The 26475-nt window shown below is 42.9% G+C and overlaps 2 protein-coding genes across 3 annotated transcripts in view; one reads left to right on the top strand and one right to left on the bottom strand.

Moving 5' to 3' along the window:
* Positions 1–11250: 11250 nt before the first annotated feature.
* Positions 11251–16530, bottom strand: nasp (nuclear autoantigenic sperm protein (histone-binding)). 2 transcript variants are annotated; one of them, XM_079158588.1, is made up of 14 exons: positions 16375–16530; positions 15914–15961; positions 15699–15812; positions 15448–15528; positions 15218–15324; positions 14252–14319; positions 14104–14174; positions 13876–13949; positions 13425–13613; positions 13131–13282; positions 12840–12917; positions 12678–12752; positions 12083–12205; positions 11251–11467 (listed from the first exon to the last, which is right to left on the bottom strand). In XM_079158588.1, exons 1-14 carry the CDS (start codon positions 16410–16412, stop codon positions 11453–11455), a joined length of 1233 nt encoding a protein of 410 aa, XP_079014714.1. In that variant the 5' UTR covers positions 16413–16530; the 3' UTR covers positions 11251–11452. The 2 variants fall into 2 exon arrangements, with proteins under 2 accessions (XP_079014714.1, XP_079014713.1); XM_079158587.1 differs by lacking the exon at positions 11251–11467 and having other exon boundaries at positions 11515–12205.
* Positions 16531–17970: 1440 nt separating this feature from the next.
* LOC306695322 (glypican-5-like) overlaps positions 17971–26475 on the top strand; it is a gene marked incomplete at its 5' end in the record, with an annotated part of 44281 nt that continues 35776 nt past the window's right edge. Inside the window, 3 exons of the mRNA XM_079158545.1 lie at positions 17971–18148; positions 21712–21873; positions 25826–26373. Of these exons, the coding sequence (XP_079014671.1) occupies positions 17971–18148; positions 21712–21873; positions 25826–26373 (888 nt within the window). The remainder of the gene's footprint in view (positions 18149–21711; positions 21874–25825; positions 26374–26475) is intronic.

Raw genomic sequence — 26475 nt, forward strand, 5'->3', positions numbered from 1 at the left:
ATCTTACAGGCTGTGCTAAAACATGATGGATTCCAACGAAACCTCTACCAGTTAGCTGCAGTCAGGAGAGATTTGAGGCTTACCAGGACTCCGGGATTTAATCACTGCCTTACTGTACAGAAGCTCTCAGCTGTGGGGCATCCCAGCGAATCCGTGGGCTAAGTTGAATACCATGTACTTGTGATGTTGTGGGCTCAAATCTGACTCCTGGTCTGTCCCCCCCACCCCCCCTTTCTCTATTTGTCATCTTCCCTGCCACCACTCTGCATACAATCTAATGAAGCAGAAACAAATCCCACAGCTTTATATCTGCAGTAGACAGAGCTGTGAAGATGAGATGTTCCCTCCTACGCAGGCAGGCAGACAGGCAGTAGCTCGAGAGACCCGAACACCTCCAACTGTATATGCTACGGAACATCTGATTAATTCTCACTGATAGCAAGTCTGAAGCCTCCATCTGAGCCGTTAGCTACACTGATGGACTCATATCTGCAGCGAGGATCTGAATTCATGGTGTGGTAGTGTGATATCAGACCCGTAGTCACTGTGCGGCTTCATAACAAAATCAACTGTATACAGAATCTCTTTAGTTTACCTATGACACATTCTGAAACCTGTTAGGCTGCCGTGTTAGTCAGTTCTCCGCCAGTTGACAAGATGGAGCAGAGTTTTCTGAGCAGAGTGAGTCACTTCCATCAAGATTGTTGGAAGGAAAATGTCTCCATTGAGGAGGAGTGCGTAATCACAGGGAGAGGAAGCACGCCATCCTCTTCAAAAACGCATTACAAACAAGTCAGTTCTATTTATTGACTATCTATATCATGTTTGTGTTTTATTTTACTATTTAGATATGTAATAAAATATAAGATTTTCAAGGATTTTGATGGTAAAATAGTTAGCTTTTTGGGAAGCATACATTTCTGTTTTAATCAGGAATAAGCTAGGCTCATGTTTGACATAGACGTTTTGTATGTTTTTCTGTAAAATGTGCCTTCCTACATTATTGTATAATAATTTGTTTCAAAGCCGTCTCTACACTGCCAGGTAATTCTGGTGGATGAATACCTAATCCTTTATATTGTCTATGTTTACTTTTTTAAAACAGATAATCAAAAGGTATAAAAATAACCCAGAAATACTTTTATATAAATAAATACTATTTTGGATTGAATTATCAGTATCTTCCTATATCTGTGATACTATTTAGGAGACAGACAATGATTATATTTTGCTGCATTTATGCAGTCACAGAAGTATACAAAAACACACCTGGAAGTGTTCATTTGTAACTTTCTATGAGGTCTCAAACTTGTTCCCTACAGGATACCTCAGCACTAAATCTCATATCGGGTCTCGGAAAAATGATCTGCAGGTCAGCTTTTCTTTCTGTAGTCCAACCCCAATCTCACAAAACCCAACAGGAGAAGACAAAAAAAAAACATTTCCTGCAGATGAAACATTTTCACACCTGATCTAAAAACAGCCTAAGAGTTTGAGGGTCCTCAGGTGGCCGGAGTGAAACCTCTCTGCGGGAGAGCAGCCAGGCAGAAAGCCAAGTCCCCTGATTGTACACAGCTGAGTCCTGTGGGCACGGAGGAGCCTGCTGTCGCCTGACCCGGGGTGACGAATGGAGGTTTCAGGGAGTCCTGGTGGCACACAGGGCTGGCACGAATGCCATTTCACTGACGGCCATTTGAACCCAACGCGTGGCCTCTGCCTCACTGTCTCTTGTTATGCTCTTTACAAATTGCAACACAGACATCAAAAGAGTTTTTCACCTGCCCACTTGTTAACTCACACACCTGTCCACACAAATGAAACTCTTAAAATCCTCCAGACTACTCCACTGGAAGCATACAGCCTCTACGTCTTTCCAGGTTAGAGAACAGACAGCTACGCTCCTCAAAAAAACGACTGTAGCAGTGAAGCGTTTCTGGACTAGCGTGATGCTGCACAGCCCTGATACAGGGGTATAGATAGAGCATTATGTAATTAATACTCCTCCTCCTATGCAGATACAGTAGGCAAGCCTAGAAATCCTGGCCTCAGCTGTAAATGTAGCCCCAAAATGAATGACACAGCTCATATGTACGGTGTCATTTTTAATCACTCTGGCTACTATATTACCGTATAGACAATCAGCTCTTGACTCAGCTAAAGTCTTTAAAACAGGCATCCGATGTAATACACAGCAACACCAAAACCTCCTCTATAGCCACGCAGCATGCAGAAAATCTTTCTCTCTCTCGCTGTCTGTCTAACCCGCACATTTATAGATAACACACATACATGTATATATAACATACGGCCCAGAGAAAACCCCTGTTTACCTGCTATCCCATAATTCACAGTGCTGGCACGGACAGGTGACTGGTGAAGCCAAGACAGACAGAGAAAAGTGGTGAGGGGGCTTCTCTTACCAACAAATCCCCCTTCTTCAGCTGGCTTCTTCCAGCGCTCCAGCTTTCATCTTTCCAGTAAAGAGAGCGGCAGGAAGACAGCGAAGGACTTTAAACAATTAGCATTCCTCCTGCGCTTGTGTTTTTCTCTCCGTCTCTTCCTCTCTCCCAGATATCTTCACAGTGTCCGGGGGGGGGGAGAGCAGGAGCATCAGTGATACACTGCTGCGCGCTCCGCTGCAGGAGGCTGAACGTCAATCACGCAGGTAACCTAGGGAACCGGTGGGCCCGCCTCCCCCCCCCCCCCCCCCCCTTCCCCTTCCAGCCAACGCCGATTGGTCGGCTGACGGAGAACCAGAAGTCCTCGCAGATCCACAGATGGTAGCCTATACTGAGAGCTGTGGTGGGATCATGTAGAGCCAAACAAACAGTAGTGGATTGCGGTACTCGTGAACTCTTTCTCTCCTCTCGGTCTCTCTCTTTCTCTGACTCCAGAGCCTACAGCTTTATTTTACAGTTGCTTAGCAACAGACTGGCATGTGTGTGTGTGTGTGTGTGTGATGGTGTGTGTGTGTGTGTGTGTGTGTGTGTGTGTGTGTGTGTGTGTGTGTGTGTGTGTGTGTGTTTCGGAGCATGAGGAGAGATGTGGGAGAGAGAGAAAGGAGTTCAAGTCCTCAGCTCTCTCTGTCTCTCTCTTTCAGAAGTGTGGAAGGATGTTGAATATTTCAGCTCTCAGCAGCAGCCTGTCTCTGTTATGGAGGCTGATGTTACTTCAGAGCAGCCCGATGATTAAATGCGGCACTGAGAGTTAGTTAACAGGGGAAGCCGTGGACTCTCATTTGCATAACATCTTTTGGCACGGGGCTGAGAGATTGAATACTCCTTTGAGTCCACAGTTTAAATTGATATTCAGACCAAAATCAATATTGTTTGACTCAATAACTAAATTCACATTTGAGATCTCAAGTGAATCTCTATGGTTCCAGTTCTATAGTTTCATCTCGGATGGATGCCAGAAGTTACCCTCAAGTGTCAAATAAAGACAACTGGGGACATATACTTGTCGTTACTGCAGCGATGAAGTTGCCACTACCTTCCGTTTAACAGTAAAGTCAAGCTTGTAAACACATGCTGTCAGCTAGGAGCAGCATTATAACAGACCTGAGCGAAGGAGAGATGTGAAAATGTACAAGACTGTTACGTTTTTGAAGGTGCAAATTGATGGTTTAATGTTTTTATTCACAGTTAAAGACTTTCTCAGATATATTCAGATATATTGTGTGAAGTCTATATATAGTGTACAACCCAAAACAGATTATTAATATTGTTCTGAATGAAGCACGCACAACATTTAAAATGTAACAAATTGTATTTGCCTGGGGTAGAAACAGACACACATTGTATCTGCCTATTGTTATATACCACTTCAGTTTGTTTTGAGTTGACAGTGTCACATTTCCATGTTGCAATGACGATGAGCTGATCGTGTCATACTTTTGTGACGCGAGTAGCGTTAGGGAGACGCAAGTTTGCCTTCTAGATCGTGACACATTTTAAAAAAGAGTCTGCGGTTAGATGTGAGAAAATCCTCTCAAAGGAACTGACCTACTAGTCCTTGTAGAGTCCCGTACTAAAAAGCTGTACAGCCAAGACGTTCCATGACACAGTCCTGTTATTGAACGCGGCATACTCCATGGTATGGAGTACATGGTGACAGGTGAGTTTTATCACGCAGGTTTTTTTCGTCTTTATACGAGTTGTGAGAGTGAACATGCTCACTGAGGTCTGGGCCTTTTTACTGTTGAAGCTTTGGAGCCAGACTTCCTGTGCACAGCTGCAGTCAGCCTCTCAGTGTGCTCACTCGAGGGTGAGAGAACATCAGGCAGTCTGAGAAGAAAAAAAGAAATAAAGAAAGACACGTTGTGAATTTTCAAATGGGTAGAAGAAAACATATGGGTAGTGTTAATGTGGCTGGAGTGGAAAGTGTAGAAAAGGAGAGTTTGCTTCAGACAGAAAATCCAGTTCCACTGTTGAAACACATCGGTGTACAGTATAACATGACATTATAGAATAGGCAGGGGTAATGGGTGGTATGTTTGGAATAACTCATCACACCCCTGCAACAGGCATGGTGACAGTTACCATTACCAACACCCATACAAGCCAGTAACTCCGTAGTTAAGTAACAAACCAAACATGTTTAACAACCTGTGTGAGAGGACCCTTCTATTCATTTAGAACAATACGATTGTTGGGTTTGTGTGGTTATTTTTCCCCCACAGTATTTCAGGCTAGTCGTTAAAAAACATTTCCAATCGTTTTTCTTTTAATCTCGATAAACACCAGCTCTGATACCAGATGGAGATGGAATTGATCTGCGTAGACTGTAACATGGTGTTTCGCTCCACTGAGCTGCTTGAAGAACAACAAAGCATTGTTCTGCATTGGGAGCGAGGTCGGACACCTTCTGGTGCGAAGACGCAGCTCTGAACTTCTCATGAGAGACAGACCTGAATGTAGGGACCCTGAACCGACAAGAACCCCTGATCTCCCTGAGGTGAGTGAGTCATGCTGATCTAGTGAGGGAGAGCAAGGTGTTAGTAGGTGGATAAAGTGAAAGAAGGAATCCAAAGAGGCAAATTTTGTGAGCAAAGTGTGTTAACTTACCTAAAATAAATTGCTACATACATTTCTCATGATTCATGCAGGAGAAGCCCACGGAACTGTATTATATATTGGTTAAAGGATGGAGTCACAAGCTTCCTGTAAAGTTGAGAATTGTTGATTTGTACGGAAAAAGGGTCAGAAATGAGGAGAGAAAATTGAAATGAGTGCAATGATTATGCACTAGAGTTATAAACACTATGAATTGTTATTTAAGACAGATTTTTGCACATTCCTTATTGTTGCTGTTTTAGGTTTAAGGGCCATCTCTGTCATTGCGAATTAAAAAACGGAAGCGGTGGCAAACGCTGCATGTGACTTCATGTGTGCAGCTGAGAGGTCAATGTAATGGTAAAAAATATATATCAGTATCATGAAATGGTTTAGAAACATTAGAAGAACAGAGTTAGATATTTAGCTCTGTCCAAACACGGGGTAAGAACAGATAGCTCTGTGTAAACATGATTTATGATCAGATCAGGAACTGAGAGTTACTGTTTACTTTAGAGGACCGTAAAGACAGACACAGGAAGATGAGCAAAGGGTCACACTGGGGGTTTGTTCCTGTCCTGGGGATGTTTAGGTTAATGTAAATTAATCTGACAATGAGATCAAGGGAAAATGGGAGATCAGATCAACCAGCGTAAGACACCTTTGACCTGTCTAAAGGCGGAGACTGTTTCTGCTGTAGTATATAGTAGGTGAAGATTTGAACTGATGTTGAAGAATGCTTCCAGCAGACTCTGTGTGAAGAGCTGTGTTGGAGATTCTCCCTCTTGCAAGAGAATAAATGGAACAGGACAACTTTGAATGATTTGGAGACTTGGATTATTTTGATTTGCGAATATCACTCTCTTCTCCCGATTAACATAGAAATATTCTACGACATCAACGAAGGAACATCACCAGGTGGAGAAGAGCTGGTGACAAACCCAAGTCAGCAAGAGCAGAGGACTTACCAACCAGTCAGACAGAGAGTGCTGTTCTGCAAGATCTCACACATGGGGTGAAACTGAACCGCTGCACGACAGCTATATCAAAGTCACTATTGTTTTACCTCAGATAATGACAACGTTTGAATATCATTAAGTCAGTCAAGATACACTGTAAGTGCAACTTCAAAAAGGGGGGGAAGTATGGTATTACACTATATAGATATAGAAATATACACGTGTGCATTCAAAGTATGTCACGGTGTTAAACGTTAAGTATGTCACAAGTCTGTTAAATAGATTATGTGTGAGTTTGACCATAAATATGGTGACGTTATGGTCAGTTGTTGTGTCTTTACTAGTTACCGTGGTGCTAATGCTGCAGCTAGGTGGATCACTCAAACGAGCAGTGGCTGCGCTCAGGTCCCCCCGACACTCCTGCGCAGACTCTGGCTCAAAACGACGCCCAAGTCTCAAGATGGCAGCTCCCATATCCGGGATATGTTGGCCTCACTATTGGTCCAGAGCATAGGTGTATAAAGAGGGCCAAAGCCATATAAATACCTATCCTACTACGACATCTGGCTGATTGACAGTGATTGACAGTGAATACAGTCCTACCCGATTTTACAGGAATAGTACTGTTTCTTAATTTCATTGTCTTCTGTCTGGACACCAGGTGATGTGGTGGTTCACTTTTACACTGTGATCTCTTTATCTTTTTAACTTGTTTCCGCTGCTGATTTAGTTTTAAATCCCGGATATATCCTTCAAATATAAAATGTAGACCCTTCTGTCTGCTTCTCTCTGAAATAGCTTCTCTTTTTTTTTTCATAAATTAGATCATATTTATTCAGGGAGTTCAGTTAGTGACAGTGTGGGCTCCACGGTAGCACCGACAGCTTGAAGGAGTACCAGTGGGGCCTGGGGCTAAGCGAAAGGGTCGTCGTGCATCCAACAGCCGATCATGTGCAAACATGGTTTATGTCTCCATCCGGTGGATGAATCATCCAGCGTGAGCTGTCCAAATAATAGGCCAACGGGTTATGGGTTTCTTTGAATGGGAACACCACAGAGGTCCGATTGATTGATTTTTCAAAACAAAGCCAAATGCAGTTTTATTTAGATGGATTTTATTTGTGATTGTAAATACAATAAAATGAGTTTTACAGTGTCCGGAGAACATTTCAAATAGCACAGATGGTATCCTTAACATGCCTCTCCTAAAACCTCACCAACTTTGCTCTGCGTAACTTAATTAGCAACAGTCTGTGCACAGGTAATGCTCAGATGTTGTGACATGGTTTGCAGGTTTTGGCTTCAACTGCATTATTCCAAAAGGGATGTTCACTCTAAAAGTGTAGTTTTTTTTTTAGGCGAAAATGTAATCTTGCATTTTTGCTGTGTTCCATCTTCATTTAATCCGACCCAGTAACATGTATACTAATGCTTACACCTCTGCAGAAATCTCACAAATTGTACCTTTATTATGATGCCATATAGATTTAGTAGTTGCAGATATATACACTCGATTTATGTTGGGAACGTCATTTTTTGAGCAGGGCCCCGAGCCAGAGGCCTATGGTTCATGAGGTGTTAAATAATGGATTAAGTCATCAGCCAGAATGAGTCACAGGTCACTTGATAAAGACAAAAAGAAACAAGTCATTTGGCTCCAGGTTGTAACATGTTTGAGAACGAATTCTATGCATGACTCTATTCATTTTTAAACATGGTCTTTAGACGAGTAGGCGTCAGTTGGGTTCCAGTGAGAGACTGGAAGAGATGAGGGAAATGTCGACGCTCCACGAGCACCGACTGGCCCTGATACATGCTCACAACCAGGAGCTGGAGCAGCAGAGAGACGGTGAGGGACAAACACAATATATCTCTTGAGACCTTGTAATCCGATTATCCTCTTCAGCCTTTGTGCAAAATGTCATCCTTTCAGATTTACACTCAATGTTGATGTCAAAGATTGCTCTAACACAGTGTGAATGTGTGTGTGTGTGTGTGTGTGTGTGTGTGTGCGTCTCAGAGCTGGCCCATCAGATGAGTGTCCTGTCTGAGCAGTGCAACACAACTCATCTGGAGAGTCTGCTGATGGAGCCCAGAGAGCACGAGGAGAGAAACGAGGCGATACTGCAACAACTCTTCGAACATCCCTGTGCATCACAGTTAGTGTGTACTGTATATGTGTACTGATGTTAGTGTGTTACAGGCTTTTAGTTCTTCTTATCAATACATGACTGCTGAGAGTTCAGCACCGACTGTTGAATTGTGATAAAACCTGCAACATTTCAGTGTGTAACCACTGGCTGTTCTGCCTGAGCAGCAATGAAAACAATGAAGAGTTTATTTAACGTGTAATTGTTGGGGTAAACGATGTCGGATGGAGCATTAAAAAAATAAATTACCGCTTCTGTGGTGCTCTGCCACTAAGATGAATATTTAGTGAAATATTTCCCTGTAGCTGCTGGATGACTCGCAGCATCAATTATGTATTTTATTATGCCTGGTGGTTCCTCGTTGCAACATTTGTGGTAGCATCAATTCCTATTGTAAGGTGGATTACGGATGGTAAACGTTCAATAGATGCCACAATATTATAAGATGTAGATGATCTACTGCGTTTCTTTTCTTTTTTAGTGAGCAAGAGGTCTCTGTATATGCTAATCATCCGGATCCACGCAACAGTAAAAAGATGCATCATGACAGCTACCAGATAAAGTACGTACCTACATCATTAAAGAGCCATCTATTTGAAAACAAAAAACATCATATTAGAAAGGGAAAACAAGATGGAGACAGTTTTATTTCCTTGTCTTCTCTGTATGATTCACAAAAAGAAAGTCAGGTTATTTAGGCTGCGTGTGATTACGAATTAGTTCTACTTAGCTGCCTGGTTATACGAGGATACATCTGGTCTCTTTGTTGCAGAGCCCTGTGGCAAGCGTACATGCAGTCAGGTGGGTCGGATCCAGCCATTGTGGCACAAATGAGTGACCTGCAGGCGGAAGCCCAAAGTCTGGAGAAAAGCCAACCAGCTCCATCCGGCGAGTCCAAAGAGAAGAGTGAGAATAAGAGTGAACAGAAAATACACCGCGCTCGCTGTAGTGTCAACACAGCTGTGCTCAGTGGAGCCTTTATTACATTTACTACGTCCATGATTATTAGATTCTGGTCAAACACTTCTTTTCACATGATCAGTTAAAGCATGCAAAATGCAAAAACATACACCCCAAATTGGAAGTAGATGATTTGAATTCTTGGTGCACTCTCCAGACATAAAACTGAGGATGAATTACATTTTGGCCCTGAGCCACATCACTGTTGTCCTCTTGTGCAGAGGGGAAGCCTCCTCGGTGGAGTCCGAGCAGGGAGCTGCTGGCTGTGGAGCAGGAGAATCAGAGACTTGAGGAGGAAATCACACGTACAACGGTTGGAGAGTTTTAAAATAAAAGTTGTTTGTTTTTTTTACTTTGAAAAGCAAACTACTGACTGATTAGCTCAAATTAAGTAGTACAGTCAAATCAAATTATATTCTACTCTATATCATGTTTTAATTGAAGTAAATTAAAAAATGAGAAGTGAAACAGAATTCTTCAACAGCGTTATAAAGCCTTTAATATCAAATCCTTCCACCCTGTGTTAGGAATTGAACTCGTTGTCTGGGAATTTTTTTATTATGCGTCAGTCGGCCCTCATTAGCACAAACACAACTCTAAAAGCGCTCGTGAACCCTTTTCCCCCTGCAGGATCCTGCCGTCACCCTCCCTCCCTCTCTCTAGTGCTGGAGGTTCAGGCAGGAAGACATCTGGATGTTCCCGGCCAGGAGATCTTCAGACTCGCGTCCTGCGGCTGGACACGCATGGATCTCTTTGACAAATACAACCAGGTAGATAAGTGAACAGTTGGTACCGCCACACAGTGGTGTATGAAGGCTGTGGGTCTGAATGGAAACACCACTGAACTTCCACTTATTTCAAGATCAAACCACTGCACCTGCTGGGATCATTAATAAATTACTTGCACCATCTGGCACAGTTTACCATTTATCTGTCAAGAGATCATCATGCAAGCCTAAAATCGCCATCTGCTGCGTTTGCACAGTGTAACCTTATTTCCCAATTGAACCATTACAAAATACTCTGCTTTATTGTAACTAACATATTTTCTCTCAAACAGCTCCGTAGTGACCACTGGAGGGTGCCAGTGCACAATCTGTCAGTTAGATCCTCCTTAAGCCTCGCCCAGCTCAACTCAGTACCCCAGGTAGAAAGACAGACTCCTGTACGCAGTAGATGCTACATAAAAGAAGTTAAGAACTTATCAGGAGTCCTATTTCGGGCTGTTTTGGTAGAGGATGAAGCAAGGAAGTCAATTACACAACTTTGTTGTGTTTGTTTCTGTACATTTAAGGTGGGAAACATGGAGCTGTGTGTACGTTTGGTCAACGGACGAGATGGAGATGTTCAGACTCTGGCAAAGCACCGGTCACTATAAATATCCTGTTGTGGTACGGTGCGGAACATGGCCTTAATGAAAAAAATATATGTAATAATTTAAGTGTTCATTGCCAGGTTTGACGCATAATAACCTCCCATCTAACCTTTTTAAATAAACACTTTACTGTGGTGCTGTTTGTGTACCTTGTGTGTCGGTACAGGTGCCCACGCAGCCCGTGACCGTCCATGGAACTGCAGCTCTGTCAGTGTCTGATCCACATCTCTCGCGAGTGGATGAATTCTCTATTTTGTCCTACACCGATCACCAAAACCCTCCGCCCACAGAGAGCGGTCAGAGTGGACCAGGACAGGGAGGCCATGCAGAAGACATCTCCACAATCAGGATGTAACGTATGCACTGTTGTGGAAGTTTGAATGAAGGCTCCTCACTCCGCAGTTACTTTTTGTTGCAGTCAAAAATATACAAATGTCTACACTAGAAGCCTAGTTATGAAGGCTAAACGTGTAGCAGCACATTGATGGACAATAGCACAAGGATGACGTTCACAATGTCCGGTCTTAAAAGTGTACATTTTGACAAGCGCCTTAAGTTTGTTAGACTGGCACATTTAGCTACAACTAATTAACATGAATTTATCAACAAAAAGCTTAATATATAAAAACGTAAAGATAAGGTGTGAATAAAAGGAGTCGTTTTTCAGTGTGGGAGCTCAACTATCAGTGCATGCGTTAATTCTTCTAAATCGGTAAAACTGACTGAAGTTAAAATAATTCAGTGATACAAACTTGCATTTGCAATTTTTTTTATTTATCATTTTTTACTACAAGTATACAAAACTGGACAGACAAAAAAAAAACAACCTATGAAAATGATCTTATTTACAAAAAGAAAAGTGTTGAAGGGTGGTTGGGCTGGACAGGCATGATGTGCTGGTTTCGAAGATCGGGAAAGAGACGAGGACGGTCACGCTGAAGACCCGCCAGAGGCTCACTGGGTGGCAGACTACAAGAAAAACACAAACAAACACTTAACATGACAAACAAGGATTCAGCACTGCGCCCATCATCTCAAGAGGAAACGATTGCCGGTTTGTCCTGCATGGCTCTTGTGAAGAGCTCTCACCACTGCAGGTTGCTTTCTACTAGAAATGAAAAACACTTCTAGTTACATACTGCAGAAAGACCAGTTCACCTTTAGCAACAGCAGTAAGAGCCAATGCTGCAGATCTAGTTACAAATGCTCTGTGAACAGTGTTTGGGTTTGCTTGTGAACAGATAAGCTAGTTCAAATACATTTGAGGAAGTGATTTAAAAAGAAAAGCTAAAGCCTGATCATTTTCAGGTCTTCTGCAGAGACCTGCAAAGCCCCAAATTACACAGGACTCCTCCCAACTTCATTGCAGACTTTTATGTTGCGAGCAGGTGACTTGCATGTGCTGAAAAACAACCACAGCCAAAATTGAGACCGGACCTCCAACAAGAACCGTGTGCAAGTAGCCACTACTGCACATTTGGCCATCTCCTCCCATCTAAGCAGGGTAACATTGTCGCAGTGCAATCTCTCTTTTCCGCCGTCTTAGAAACGCAGCAGTTCACAAGACATGAGCCTATCACTCGCCTCCTGTGATTTTCCCTCCTGGACTCCATTGCTGGCACTAGAGTCAGCGCCATTAACTGTGGCTTCCTGTTTCGCTTGTTTAGCATCAGTGTCCTTTACTGGGCTCTCCTCCTCTGGTTTCCTCTGTGTAGAAACATAAAACCAGTCAAAACGGAGAGCAACGCTTCTGTGCGCGACTGTATCCAATGCAACACAACCGTTAACAAAAAGACACATGTTGACATTCAGAAGAGGGGAATGGGGAGATGTCACGGTCAGTTTTAGTGAAGCATGCACACAAATCTGATAACGCAGATCGACCCAATGCAACCACCTACACACACACACACACGCCACAACTACAATAAGGTAACCAAAAGCCACAACACAAGCTAAAGATTGACATGAACAGAAAAGCCATAACCAAAGCAGGCAAGCACATGGACCTTGCAACATAAAGTACACGACCAGTTCCAACATACAGATGATTATAAAGCAAGTATGGAGTATGCCGTTACATTATTGTGTTTCCGTATGTGGAATGGTCATGCTAGGCCTCCACTAGTGTGAAATTAGCAGCAATTAAGAGGATAAAACACAGATTAGTGGGCCTCACCTTTTTCCTGACGAGGTGGGAGATGTTGGAGACCGCTTTGGAAGGAGAGGCGCTGTCACACGACTTAACTGGGATCTGAAATAGAAAAGGTAAGGAGTCAGTCATGGATAACAATAAACTGGGTATAAATGTTTTTTAGATGCACTAATCCAATGTTCTTACCTGGCTGGCTGAGGCAAATGCTGAAGATGAAGACGGGCCTCCATTCTCACAGAGGAATGCTGAGGTTGAGGCTCCGCCCTGCAAGAGGATGGTTGGTTACCCAGGAGCAGATGATGTTTTTAAGCTTGTGTGGCTCTATGCTGCACTACAATAAGCTCACGGTGGATTTGTGACACGGAAACATTTACCACCAAGCAAAGACTTACAAAAGTGCTCTTTAAATGTTAAAATAGTTGTAGCTCTGGAGGTTTTTCAGCCTTGAGTTACATCTCGCTTGTCCGGTGTACTCACTAGTGTCTGCTGGATGGCCTGGGAGGCAGCGCTAGCTGTTCTCTGGCTTTCCTTGGCATCCTCAACCTTTTCCCTGATGTCAGGAAGAAGCTGCTTCAGCTCTTCCATCTCATTCTTCTCTTCTGCAGGCCCAATCGCCTCCTGCAACATGGCTGTACACAGACAATGATGGATTTTTAATGATAGAACCAGCTGCCAGTCACCTCATTTATGCCAATTTAAAAATGAAACGGCACTTATGACAAAAAGGTAAGCGCAGCTATGAAAACTGCTCCAGAGAAAGTAAACTGGTACCCAGGCGGGCCTCGATGACTTTTATGGAGCTGTTGTAGTGCTGGATGGCCTGGCTGTACTGATCCATGTAGCAGAGTGTAGTGGCCACGTGGTAGTGGGTCTCAGCCAGCAGGCGACTGTGGGGAGGCAAGTGCTTGAGCTGCAGCGCCAGACACTCCTGGAAGTCTTCTAGTGCCTGGGGATAGTTACCTGGGGGAGGGAACATGTGACAACTATGTCATGTTTATCTTGCTCTGAAGTGGCACTAGGAGCCACTCCAGTGATAAATGTTTAACGATAATTTCTTTTTTTTTTAACTGAACGTAATCATTTGACACCCATACAAACTCGCATCAAGTATTAGACGGGTGATTAACAGAAAACCTTTTTGATGGGCCAACGTCAGACACCACGGTAGAATAATGAGTTTAAGTCAGAAGATAGTCTTTGAGAAGAAAAAATTAAACCATACCGGATTCAGCACTGACTTCTCCGAGTTTCAGATATGCCTGGGCTGCCATCAGCTGGTGGTCTTTGCCTTCCTGTCTGTGGAGATAAATAAGAAATCAACCAAGACAATTTAGTGCACATCATCTCAGTCTCAAGCAGGGCCCTCATGAACATTATAGAAGTCCAAATTTGTCACAAGTGCCTGAACTCACTTGTTCAGCATGAATCAGTCACTTCATCTCGTCCCTACCTTTTGTAGATTACTTTAGCCACCTCCAGCATCTCCCACGCCAGCTGCAAATTCCCAACTTCATCCTCCTCCTGATGAGACGAGGAAGGCATACATCAAAATAAAACGACTCCTAATAATGTCAGAGATTTCCATATAAGGCCCTTACCTTCTCCTGTCCATTTTTCTCTCCCTCATCATCGTCGTCATCCTCATAATCATCGTCGTCGTCATCATCTGTTGAAGGAACAGGAGGATAATTACAGAGGGCTAGGTACTGAAGTTTCTATGGTGTGACTTAAGGCAAATGTTCTTAAAAAACAAAGACAGGTTTCTCTAATGTGCAGTGACGACGTGCTACAGTGAGCGTCCCCTTTGCCTTTCTTAATACCCATTAATGTGGCCCGGTTTATGTCACGAAACACCCGACATTGTGCGCCACCCTTCAACACAAACAGTGCTCTGTATGCAAAGATCTACTGCCCTCTGGTTCCTCAGTGTCCTGTTCAGCCTCTGGCTTGGATTCCTCGTCTTCTGAAGCCTTTACCGTCTCTAGTGCAGCTTCTTTTACAGGAGACGCAGTAGGACTTTCCCCCAGAGCAACGGGGCTCTTCTCAACTCCATCCACGTTAGCCTTCTGGACTGAACTATTTTCAGTCCCACCCACGGGGGAATTGGAGGATTCCTCTGATCCACTCGGATCACATTTGCCTGCCCCACCGGTTTCCTTTTTCACCTCAGTGTCGCCCTTTGCATCCTCAGACTGCAACTCGTTGTCAACTGCCTCAGTATTCTCCCTCTCTGCCATCGCATCATACACCTGCTTCCGCAGGTCATCTCTAGTCTTTTCTGCACCAGAGCGGCATGAGGAAAATGCGTTCACATTAGATAGTTGAACCGACATTTGTGTTATTCTAATGCCACATTTGTAAATTGTTGCTTGGCTTCCTCCACGCACTGGGATTTAAGATAGTAAATTAAAGACACCAGAAACACATCAAACTAGAACTTACATGTGCCTCATAGGGAGTGAGAAACATCACACAAACAGTCTAAAAATCCATTTGAAATAACTTCTGATCCCATCCCCTTAATCAGGCAACCCTGTTTATATACACACACTTTATTTACTGACCATCAAGATTGTTGGCACTCTCAATATTTGAGCTGCTGGGCTGCTCCTCTTCCTCAGATTCCTCTGGGACACCCTCCAGGGCATTACCAAGGACGCTGTTCTCCATCCTAACCAAAACACACAGAGGAAAAGAATCATGCTGAACTGAAAGCGTCTAATTCAACCGTATGGCATCCAGTACATTGTATGACTAGGTTTTACTAAAAAGGTGAGCAATGAAGTTCACCAACCTGGCCAGCTCCAGCAGGGACTTCCCACACAGGAAGAAGGCCTCGCCACACTCTGCTGCAGTGTCCCCGTACTTCGCAGCCCTGCCAGATAAACACACAAGTGTTGAGGAGCAAGTTTTGTTCGAGGAGGTGGTGATCAAGGTACAGACTATGGTCACATAATCAAAATCCCACTACTGGAATACAGTTAAGAGCTGAACAAAAAACAATTCAGTTAAATAAAACTTTAACATAGCTGTAGTTATACTCACAGCATGCTGCAGGCGTCCTGGAAGACACTCACAGCAGACACTACATCTCCCATCACTAGATGCCTGTTCCCTGTGCCAATCAGCTTCTTTGCCTCCTCCGCGACGTCAACGGAGCTGCAGGAAAACAAAATAGACGCGTATATTTATATAAAGGAAATCCAACGTTGAATAATAATTCCAAAAGATGAAGCGCAGTTTTCTAACTGGACACTCACCTGTCTGCTGCTGCTGCTGAGGAGGAGGAGCACGGCTTCTCCTCCACACTGAGAGAGGCAAGGGAGACTTGAATTCAGTCAACAACACAAGGGAACATGACCCGATTCTTAAGTACAACACTTTACTTTTTACTGTGGACCGATATCATGTTGGCTACGAGTAGAGATGTTTCTGCTGGACTTTGTTGTTGTTAGCACTGTAACGACTGTTAGCTAGCTAGCTACCACCGACAGAGGAGGATAGTCGACTTTGTTACCAGCGTTTTCAGCCGTCACCAAGTACAGTTAAGCGTCACTTTTAGTTGCATGGGCAATGCCATTGACAAGTACGTACAACCGAACCGTCAGGCAACCAGGAACGTTACTAACCACGCAAGGTCGTCGACGTTAGCCGCGTTTCTAGCTAAAGGGTAGCTAGCCGCGTTTCTCCGTTGTAGTGAGATAATACAAGCGAGTCTTACCTCCCAGAGCCCGACGCAGTGGACGTTTCCTCTGGCATTTTTACAGGACGATAGTAGAGACAACGGAGAGCGACAACACAGACGGCCTCGAGTCCAGTGAACAACGTGCAGGTGTACCTCCAGTCTTTGTTAGCGCGGTTAAATAGAGAAATTAAGGCTTTCTACTTCCGCTTGACTTGGAACGCGGGAGATTGGAGTTAAAGGGGCCGCAGCTGGTACCGTGGTGCATTCAGAGTCCGTGGGAAAAAAAGTAAAGAAGGTCTACGAAAGCAGAATGGTGTTAAAGCCTTGATTGGCAGACAAAAGTCCTACACAATAACAAGTGATTATGTTTGATCAGTGGCGGCTGGCCCATAGAGGGCGCTCGGGCGCCGACCCCCTTGAGCCACAGAAAAAAAAAATAATAATAATAATAAATTATACAAATTGTCAATATTTGTGTTTTTGAAATATGGAATGCACCCAGTGATATGTGTAAAATATGATATCTGCGCAAAATATATGCTTTTCCTGCACGTCCTCTGTCTGTCTGCATGTCTCAGCAGCTCTGGGGCGCTGGAGCGATGGCCCACAGCAGGCGGGTCTGTGAAGCAGTTTAGCCAATTGCTGATTAAAGATATGAATGAATGACATACAATTTAGCCAATCAGTATCCTCAAATACATTCAGCATTGGGCAAAATTTGTATCGCCCTTGTCTTTACGCTGTGCGTCCTCGTCGGGACTAGTCTCTACAGGCGAGCGTGAACACCATCCCTCCAACACCCGTTTGAGAGGAGAACTTTGGCGGAGAAACTACAGTGAAGAAGCTGATATCAGATCAACCTGACCTCACAATCAGACAGCAGACTAGCGGGAAAGGGAAGCAGCACACGCAAAGCTTCTCTATAGCAGTACACCAGAAAGGTTTGGCTAGCTGTCGTGCTAATAACTTCTTTAGCTTTTTAAACTGGACCTGAGAAAATTTGAGAAGAATATTGTGATGGTTTGACTCCAATTGACCAGCCGGTGGCGCCCGTGTTCCACTATCAAACAGCATTTCCCTCTTATTCCACTTCACTCACGGCTATCAGTCAAGTTTAATGGACCCTATCTGCACAAGCAGCTGCTGTAAACTATTATGTGAGAGAGCTATTACGTAAGTAAAAAACAACAACACAATAAATAAACACATGGCTCATGACTACATAATTTAGTGGAACTGGGAGTAAATTGCCTTTATTCCTCATGATTGCTATGGCAGTTGTGCTTTTATTGTATTATACAAATGTTTTCCCTGTAATAAGTTATTATTAACATGACAATAGTTGCTAGACCGACATATTTATAAGTATTTTGAGTGCCCAAGTCAATTAAGTAATTGCACTGAAGAGAGAGAGAGAGAGAGAGAGAGAGAGAGAGAGAGAGAGAGAGAGAGAGAGAGAGAGAGAGAGAGAGAGAGAGAGAGAGGGAGAGGGGAGGGCGCTCATGAGTCGGACAGTGCGCTCCAGACAGACTTACGGTCTGCAGATGAAGTTGTTAGTCACTCTGCACCGTTGGACTTTTACGATTTCAAATTAACCATCCAGACTCTCTATCCCCCGACTGACATGTTGCGATGTTCCGTGCAGCCTTACAAAACGTGGACTTGCTTTGGGTGATTTTGTTTTATTTTGTTTTTCTACCGGACACAGGCTGTAGATCAGCCGCTGCAGACAGCTGTCATGAGGTGAAGACAGCCTACATGATGCGCCAAATAGGCCCGGTGGAGCTGGTGCCAGACAGGCCGGGAACAGGTCAGTCAGCCCCACTGGAAGTATCATGTTAGAAATACTACAGGGGGGGCCCGACATACACAGAGGTGCAATGTAAATGAGTACATTTACAGTATCAATATGAGGTAGACGAACTTTACTTGAGTATTTCTGTGCTGCACTTTATTTCTACTCCGCTACATTTCAAAGGGAGTATTGCACATTTTACTCCATTACATTTATTTGATAGCTCTTTACACATTACTCTGCAGAGTGATATTTCAAACCATATAAATTACAATGCAGTGTTATGAATTGAGCTGTACTGAGCAGTATATAAAGTAATTAAAAGTAGCTCAATCTAGACCAGCTCCACAACATCAACATGTTAATAATCCAATAATGTAATGTATCATAATTTAAAGGATCGATCGGGCCATTTTGCTGCATCATGACTGCTTTTACGTAGCATTTTGCTGTTAATGGGCCTAATAATGTGCTATTTGGATGGAAGGACTTGTAATTGGATATTTATTTTTACACTTACTGGATACATTCAAGATCTATCCACAGTACAATGTAGTAATATAAAGATCTCTATCGATAAAATATATAAATGCTGTTGACTATCACACACTTGCCTGTTCATTTTATATAGTCAGGCTGAGCTTGGCAGCTTTCCTGAGCTCAAAATCATTTAAGAGAACCGCTGTTCTCCTTTTAAATGACTCAAATGAAAGTGAACAGACTAAAATATAATTCTAAATTAGTATCTCCTGCTTTGAGATCATTACTCTGCGGTTACTTGTAGCCCACGCAAGGTTTAAACCCTTTAGAAATAAGGTATCTTCACTGTGCAGCATGCAGAGAGAGAAGCTATTTCTGTTGCAAACTTACCTTCATCGTCTGTAACACTTAGAGCTCTTGAAAGCATACTTGGCTATAAGTGGTGGTGTTAAAGATGCTTTTTTTCTAAATGTAAATGCTCATGTGAGATGTCGTCTGGTTCATGAGAGTCTCTTTGCATAATATTGCAGTCCTGCACTGATTGAGCAACCAATGTATTAATGTAACTCATACACCTATAAAACCTATAAAAGATACCACAAAAAGGTGATCCTCGGAGTCACTTCGTTGGCAGTAACTTCATATTTCACTAGAAAGTGAAGACAAGTGGTGGATGATACAGAAATTGAGTTAACATGCTTTATTTTCTTATGTTGACATATATTTATGAATTGTCTCCTTGTCATAATTATATTCATGAAAATGCATATGAATTATATCTTAACACACTATAATCAGCCGAGGGAATAAGGAAAGGTCAGCTGCAAAAGAATCTCCGCTTTATCTGTAAAACGCTCCATTGGGGATCAACAGTTTGCCTGTGGTTGACAACACTTAGTTTTCAGGAGCTTTTATCAGCCAAATTAGACGTAAGACACTGTAGTTAGTGATCCTACAATATCACTGTTGCTGCTGGAACTGATGTGAGCTTGTGATTGTTAACAGCGAATTAGCGACGGTGGTGACCTTTGTAAATTTCAGCCAGAGATGTCTGCTCATCGTAGATGGTTACACCAGTTTTAACACAACATCGCTGTACAACACAGTCTTTTGATCATGGCCAATGAATGAATTAACTAATATATAATAGATGTCATTGGGCTGTGTAACAGTTGAATAGCAGTACTCACCTTGACGGTCATGATTGCACAAATGCACTGGTCACTCCTTGGCCTTTTCATTGGTCTTTGCTGCTAATATTCAGGATGAAAGAACAAGGTGGCTGATCTGAAAGTGTTGTCAAACATCCTCCTAAACTACCTACAGAAATCAGTTTGTGAATGGTTGAGCTTCAAGTTACATTAACTTACTGAAAGATTAACACAAGGTCCCCTTGCCCGATATTTCTGAGACAGGGATTACAATGTAACCCCCACATACACTGTACGAGCACCTGTTCCACACCAATATCCTGTGATAACAATGGACCCAGCTCCATGACAACTGAGCAAACTCCATCAGCGGATGAAAGCCATGTGAGCTGAAAGCTCTTGAAAATCTCAAGTGAATAGACCTTGTGCTGAGATTTATTTTGTTTTTCAAACAAGTATAATAAATAATTTTGAGAACAGAAGAAGAGGTTCCACAGGATTGTGAATCAAGCTATCTGAGTTAGATTTGGACTAGATGTTTCCAGTCAGCCATTGCTAGCCGAAGGTTTGACACAGGTCTGGTGTGTGTGTGTGTGTGTGTGTGTGTGTGTGTAGGGGCATGTTTTCTTGACTTGTGGGGACATAAATCTGTTTACATTGTCACGTTGTGGGGACTCACCTTACTTATGGGGACAAAGTGCACATACCATAACGTACATCATGAAATTTTAGGGTGAAGACAGTAATGGTGAGGGTAAGAGTCCAGGATATGAATGTAAGTCAATGTAATATCCCCTAAAGTCATGCAAACATGACTGTGTGTGTGTGTATGTAAGGTCAGATATCGGCAAACAGTCCAATCCTCTCATCTCTCTCTCCCCTTTGATCTCAGTTAGCTACTTTACAGCTTGGCTTACAGCAGTCTACCAAAGTCAGACTCCCTCACGACACACACACACACACACACACACACACACACACGCTTTGTGAGTGTGGTGAAATGTCATCATGTGAGGTCCCAGCAATCTCGTTGTAGAAATTATTTTTGTGAATTCATAAAGTCTTGTGCACTGAATGCTTTTAGATTTCTGATCCTTAAGTGGATTAACTAACTTAACAAGATGGATTCTAATTGGTTGCTGGTTATTTAGTGATAGCATGTGAGATTTTCATGAATCTCAAAATCACTCGTTTTGGGACAAATCTCGAGCTCTGATTGGCTTTTGAGCAGACCAAAGTGCAACAAAGAAGGGAATAGTCCAACAGGGATTGGACCCAAATGCAGAGAGTTGGTGAGGCAGTAGGATTACTTTAGTGATTTACTGAAGATTCAGTTTACAGTCGGCAAAAGTCCAAATAGGGAGAAGGTCCAGCTGGCAGGTGACAGGAAAACAGGCAACAGAAATCTACATAATACCAATGAAAAACTGACAATGAACAGAACTGGGCTGGTATATATGTAGTGAATGATTGGGGAAGTGGGGACATGTGAGCAGGAGGTCTAGTGACAGCAGGGCTACCGAGGGACAGGTGACACTAATCAGGGCGGGGGCAGACAATCAAAAACTGTCTGGAAAACACACAAAGGCAGGTAGTGAAGTGATCTGAAACGAGAGGAGATGTGAGCAACAAAATAAAACAGGAAACACTAAACATGAATGAATGAAACTAGGAAAAACATGGAGAACAGATTTTGTCACCAAAGTGTATTGGTGGAGTTAATTCTGAGCTTTTATTCTGGGCAAAAAAATCATTTTTTCATTAATCATGAGAAACTTGGTGAGTAGACCGACCGGTGTTTAACCAGGGTCAGAATGAAGGTTGATAAAGATGTATGAAGACTTCATGAAATAATTCATCCACCCACAGTGCCGGATGAGATGCAACCTCTCTGATATCGGTGGATCAACGGTAAATATGACCCTTCCTTCTGCCTCTGTCTTTCAGATGAGTCTCTGCGAGTGTGTGTCCACCCTGGGCCCAGCTGCTGTACCAGTAAGATGGAGGACAGCTACATGGCGGCCGTTCGCAGTGAGACGCAGCAGAAGATGCGATCCTACAGCTTTGAACTGAAGTATCTGATCGCGGGACACACCAAGGCCTACCGAGGTGAGGGAGAGAAAGGGAAGAGGTGTACACAAGAGAATACGACACATATTCATTTAATAAATGCATTATTGAAGAGAAAAATTGGGGAATTGAAAAAAAAATGTCCGTTGTGGGATGAAGGTGTGAAGGGAGACAAATGTACAGTGTACATTTCTTATTCCTCAGTCAACTTTACATTTTTTTATTTGAACTTCTAAAAGTCAATTGCCCAGAAGTTTGTCAAACATAACAATTTTGCTGCTGTTATGTATTTTTATAATTGTAATCAGATATTAGTTGTGTATTTGTGGACCCCTGGTTGAACAAGTAATACGAAGACCCCACCTTGGGATTCAGGAAATTGCTTTTGTTGAGATTTTTGGTGACTAGAAGATCAAAAAAATAATAGCAAGAAGAACAAAAGAAATTCCAAGATTAATTCATAATGAAAATAATCATTAGTTGCATTTAAAAAAATAAGAAGCTTCTGTTTCACATTATGCTACATGAACAACTTATCTTTATTATGATTAACAAGCACAGATAATGTCTGCTGGTGATTCAAGAACGTAAATCAAAGTGACTTTAATAGCAGTGGTGGTTTGGGTGTTTTAACAGTTCTGTCAAGTGCCTGTAGCCCCCCTGCCACTCTCACTTTGTGTGTCCGTCATGAAATGGCTAGTTTGTGTCAGGGTGGTGGTGCGAGGCCGGTGTATTTTGTGAGGCGCCACAGTGGCTAGCCAAACAAACAACTGATGTTCGATTGAGTCTTTGAGAGAGCAAACTCTCAGAGGGAGCAGCGGAAAACTTTGTTACAACTCCGCCGCTCTCTTTCTCTGTCTGTCCGTCTCTGCGATAATCAGGTTTTGTTCTTGACCAATGAGAGCGCGAGGGACGGAGAATGTTTACATTCAGTACGTATCCGCAGCAAACTGTTGTTGCCGTGGGCAACAGCCGGTCCCTAACGGCCTGCTCTGAATAGGAGGAAGAATACTCTGCTTGTCCACTTGTCTCTCAACGCTATTCACCAGTCTGTGTGAGCATGTGTGTGTGTTCGTGTGTGTGATAGAAAGAGCCTGTGTGTGTGTGTGTGTGTGCGTTTGCGTGCATGAATGTGTGTTTGTGTGCATACCGTGCAGAGATTATGAGACGGGTAGAGTTGATGAAACCCAGCAGACAGACATGGCAAACATGTACCTCTCTATCTATCTCTCACTCTCTCCTCTCCTGCTACATGTGAATGCATTCAGGCTCCGTTTCAGCTGCTATTTATGGCCAACGGATGGCTAAACCATCCATGGGTAAAATTAATGCACAACACTCGTACACAAAGAAGGGCTGAACAAGGCCAAAACTGCAGCAAGTGAGAGGAGACAAGTTTAGTATTTTCTGCATTTACCTAAAATGTAAACAATACGATTTAAACATTTATAGAGTCACTTCACCCATATTAAAATATCTACTCATGCAGATCATTCAATTTGCTTGTGATAGATATTATTATCTGAAAACACTGCAGCCACCTCAGTGCAATGGAGGTATATGAAATATGAATTTTGTTGCTCAAAACATTGAAAAATTCCAGAAAAGTAAACATTATTTTGGTGGAGCAAAGTGACAAGTAATGTTCAAAGCATTTACTCATTCGGGTATAGTGGTTTAGACATCACAGGATGACAAAACATACATTAGTTGCCGATGGGTCTTTTCAGCCTGTCCTTTTTTATATAGAAGATCAAATGAATCATAGAAACAGTGGGCTGGATTCTCAGGAGAACACTTTTCAGAACAGTTATATCCTTGCAAGAAAGTAGTGCCTTATATCACAAAACCTGGACAAATAAAAAAACTAACAGCACAGCTAAATAATTAGAGCAGCGAGTGAGTTTTTTTTATGTGTTTTTGGCGAACCGACCCTTTTAACAAATGAAATAAATTTTGCACGACAGCCACGTTCTTCAACAGCTGTGCTGAATCTCAAAGGTTCTCCAAAGCACAGTGATTAAAACCCGCTAGAGAAACTGAGACATGCCCAGAGCGGTTGTAGTCAGGCTCTATTTACACCCTGAGGATTACTTTACTATGTGTGTGTGTGTTTGTGTGTGTTTGTGTGTGTGTGAAAATGTGTCCGCATGCTTGCGTGTGTTTCTCCTGGCACTGTAAGTCCCTTGGGCCCTCTTCACCGTGTCGCAGCTGTCAACCAATCACAGAGGGTAAAGAGCTAATCACATGACCCCAGAATAGTCTTTGCTGTGTCACTCGATGCCGTCTGTATTTGTGTTGCTATTGCCAGGACATGGGTATGCAAACACATAAAAATTAGACATGCTCACTCAGTAGTGCTCGACCGACTCTTCCCCCGACCACAATCGATGTAATTTTTATTTAATCTGTGTGGGTGAGAATTCGTTTGAATGTACAACACTGAAACAAATACCATGCTGCCTCTGGAGAGGGATATTTCTTATTTAGTGAATTTGTGAGTTACAGTATTTAATAAATTCCCTAACTTGGAGAGCCAGGTGGCTGCAGCTGTGATAGTGACATATAAAGTTGTAAAGACACACACACACACACACACACACACACACACACACACACACACACACACACACACACACACACACACTCTCTCTCTCACACACAAACATGCACATGGCTGACTGAACGACTTAGTGAAAGTCACAGATACCTTACTCTCTCTCTCACTCTCTCTCTCTCTCTCTCGCTCTCTCTCTCTCTCTCACTCTCTCTCTTACTGTTTGTGTGTCAGGATGCCATCAGATTGACATCACCCTTTTTACTTGGGAACTTTCAAACATAGACTCACACACTGTCACACACCAGAAGCCTCTGAGCGCTGGCCACTTTATTAAACACAGTAGATCCTGTGATTGGGCCTCTAATTATCACCTGACTATAGATAACAGTGTAGTGAAAACGAGCTCAGGGATGAATTAAATTGTGTGCTATTTTGGCTCACATGCAGCAGGATAAAGTCAATCCAAGGTTAGTGAGAGAGACACCGTTTAACAAGGAAAAATATGCACAGATATGGATATGTGATATCTAACATGTGGAAATGATAAGTACCAGTGTCAGTTATGTCACACCGGAAATTGGAAACATTTTATATAGACTCACTGTGTTTACTTTACACAAAACTCTGTACATGTTTGCTTCATATATGACCATTTATGTAACATATATGACAACCTCTATCTGGTATAGAAGCATATGATTGGATACATTACATATTAAGAAGCGAATACATATATGACAAGTTATATAACAAGTATTTTTTGGTTGCTGTGTTTATTTTCTAGTTTTAAATAATATACTAATGGCACATTTTTTGGTTTATTTGGTGTATTTATTCATTATAATGCCCAAAGCAAGTTGCGTCAGAGAGCTATTGGTATCAGAAGCTGTTTAACTGGCAGCGAGGGGTTGAAAGTTTGAATCATGCTATCACGCCAAATACTGAACCAAATGAACAAAAAATTGTTTTTGTTATTCCTTTATCTTTTGTTTTCTTTTGCTTTGTAATTGTCAAAAAATGTAATCAACTCTAACCAAGAGATTATTGAACAGTAGCTATTATATGGAGACCGCTGTTGCTCATAATGTTTCTTTTTGTCACACACCTGGCCTGGTTCTCAGGATGGCAATATTGGTCAGTCACCGTTACATGTGAAACAGACATTCATTGATGAATCTCAATGCATTTGGTGACCTTTTATCTGAGGATATTATCATGTGTTCCAACTTTCACTTTGTCAACTTTTGATTTTTGATTGCCCAAAAGGGATCATTAGACTGGCAATAAATTAGCTCACTTTGGTAACAGTTAATAATTATGCTAATATTCCTTTCAGTTACATTCATGGATGTTTTTCACTGCAGTGCATATGGTACAATATAATGTTTCTTGGTCTCACTCCCTTTCTGTCTGTCTTCTCTCTTGTTCCAGAGACCTTTGAGTCGCTCGTGTCCTTCACATCTAACCTGACCAGCACTCTGTTTGACAGCGCTTACTCTGCTCTTGCGTCAGACTGTCGCCCCCTTGTGTTTCAGCTGTTCAGCGACATCAAGCGCCACGTTTCTGGGAACTCTAATTCCACACTGGACAACACTGTGCGTCGGTTCTACAATGATCTTTTCCCGTTGGTCTACCGCCGCCTGCTCAACCCTGGGATCGGCCACATGTCACCCAAGTCCTATTCCTCCCCCTCCACCAACCACGACGACTGCCTGCGGATGACACGACAGGATGTCAGCCCCTTCGGACCCCATCCTCGCCTCCTGGTCAGCAGCTTGTCCCGGGCCCTCGGGGCGGGCCGGGCACTGAGCCGACTGCTGAGACTGGCTGGAGAGGTTGTGAATGCGACCGAGAAGGCGACGTTGTCCAGAGAGTGTGGGCGAGGCTTAGTGAGGATGCAGTACTGCTCCCACTGTAGAGGGATGACGATGATACGGCCCTGCACCGGACTGTGTATCAACATTATGAGAGGATGTCTGGTAAGTGTTTGAATGTTTGTGCTTTTACTGTTTGTACGTGTATGTCTAGATGAGAAAGAGCATGTCTGTGCATTCAGTATGGGGCCAGTGGCAGGAGGCAAT

This window comes from Pholis gunnellus (genome assembly GCF_910591455.1).
Source record: "Pholis gunnellus genome assembly, chromosome: 4".
Classification (NCBI taxonomy): Eukaryota; Metazoa; Chordata; class Actinopteri; order Perciformes; family Pholidae; genus Pholis; species Pholis gunnellus.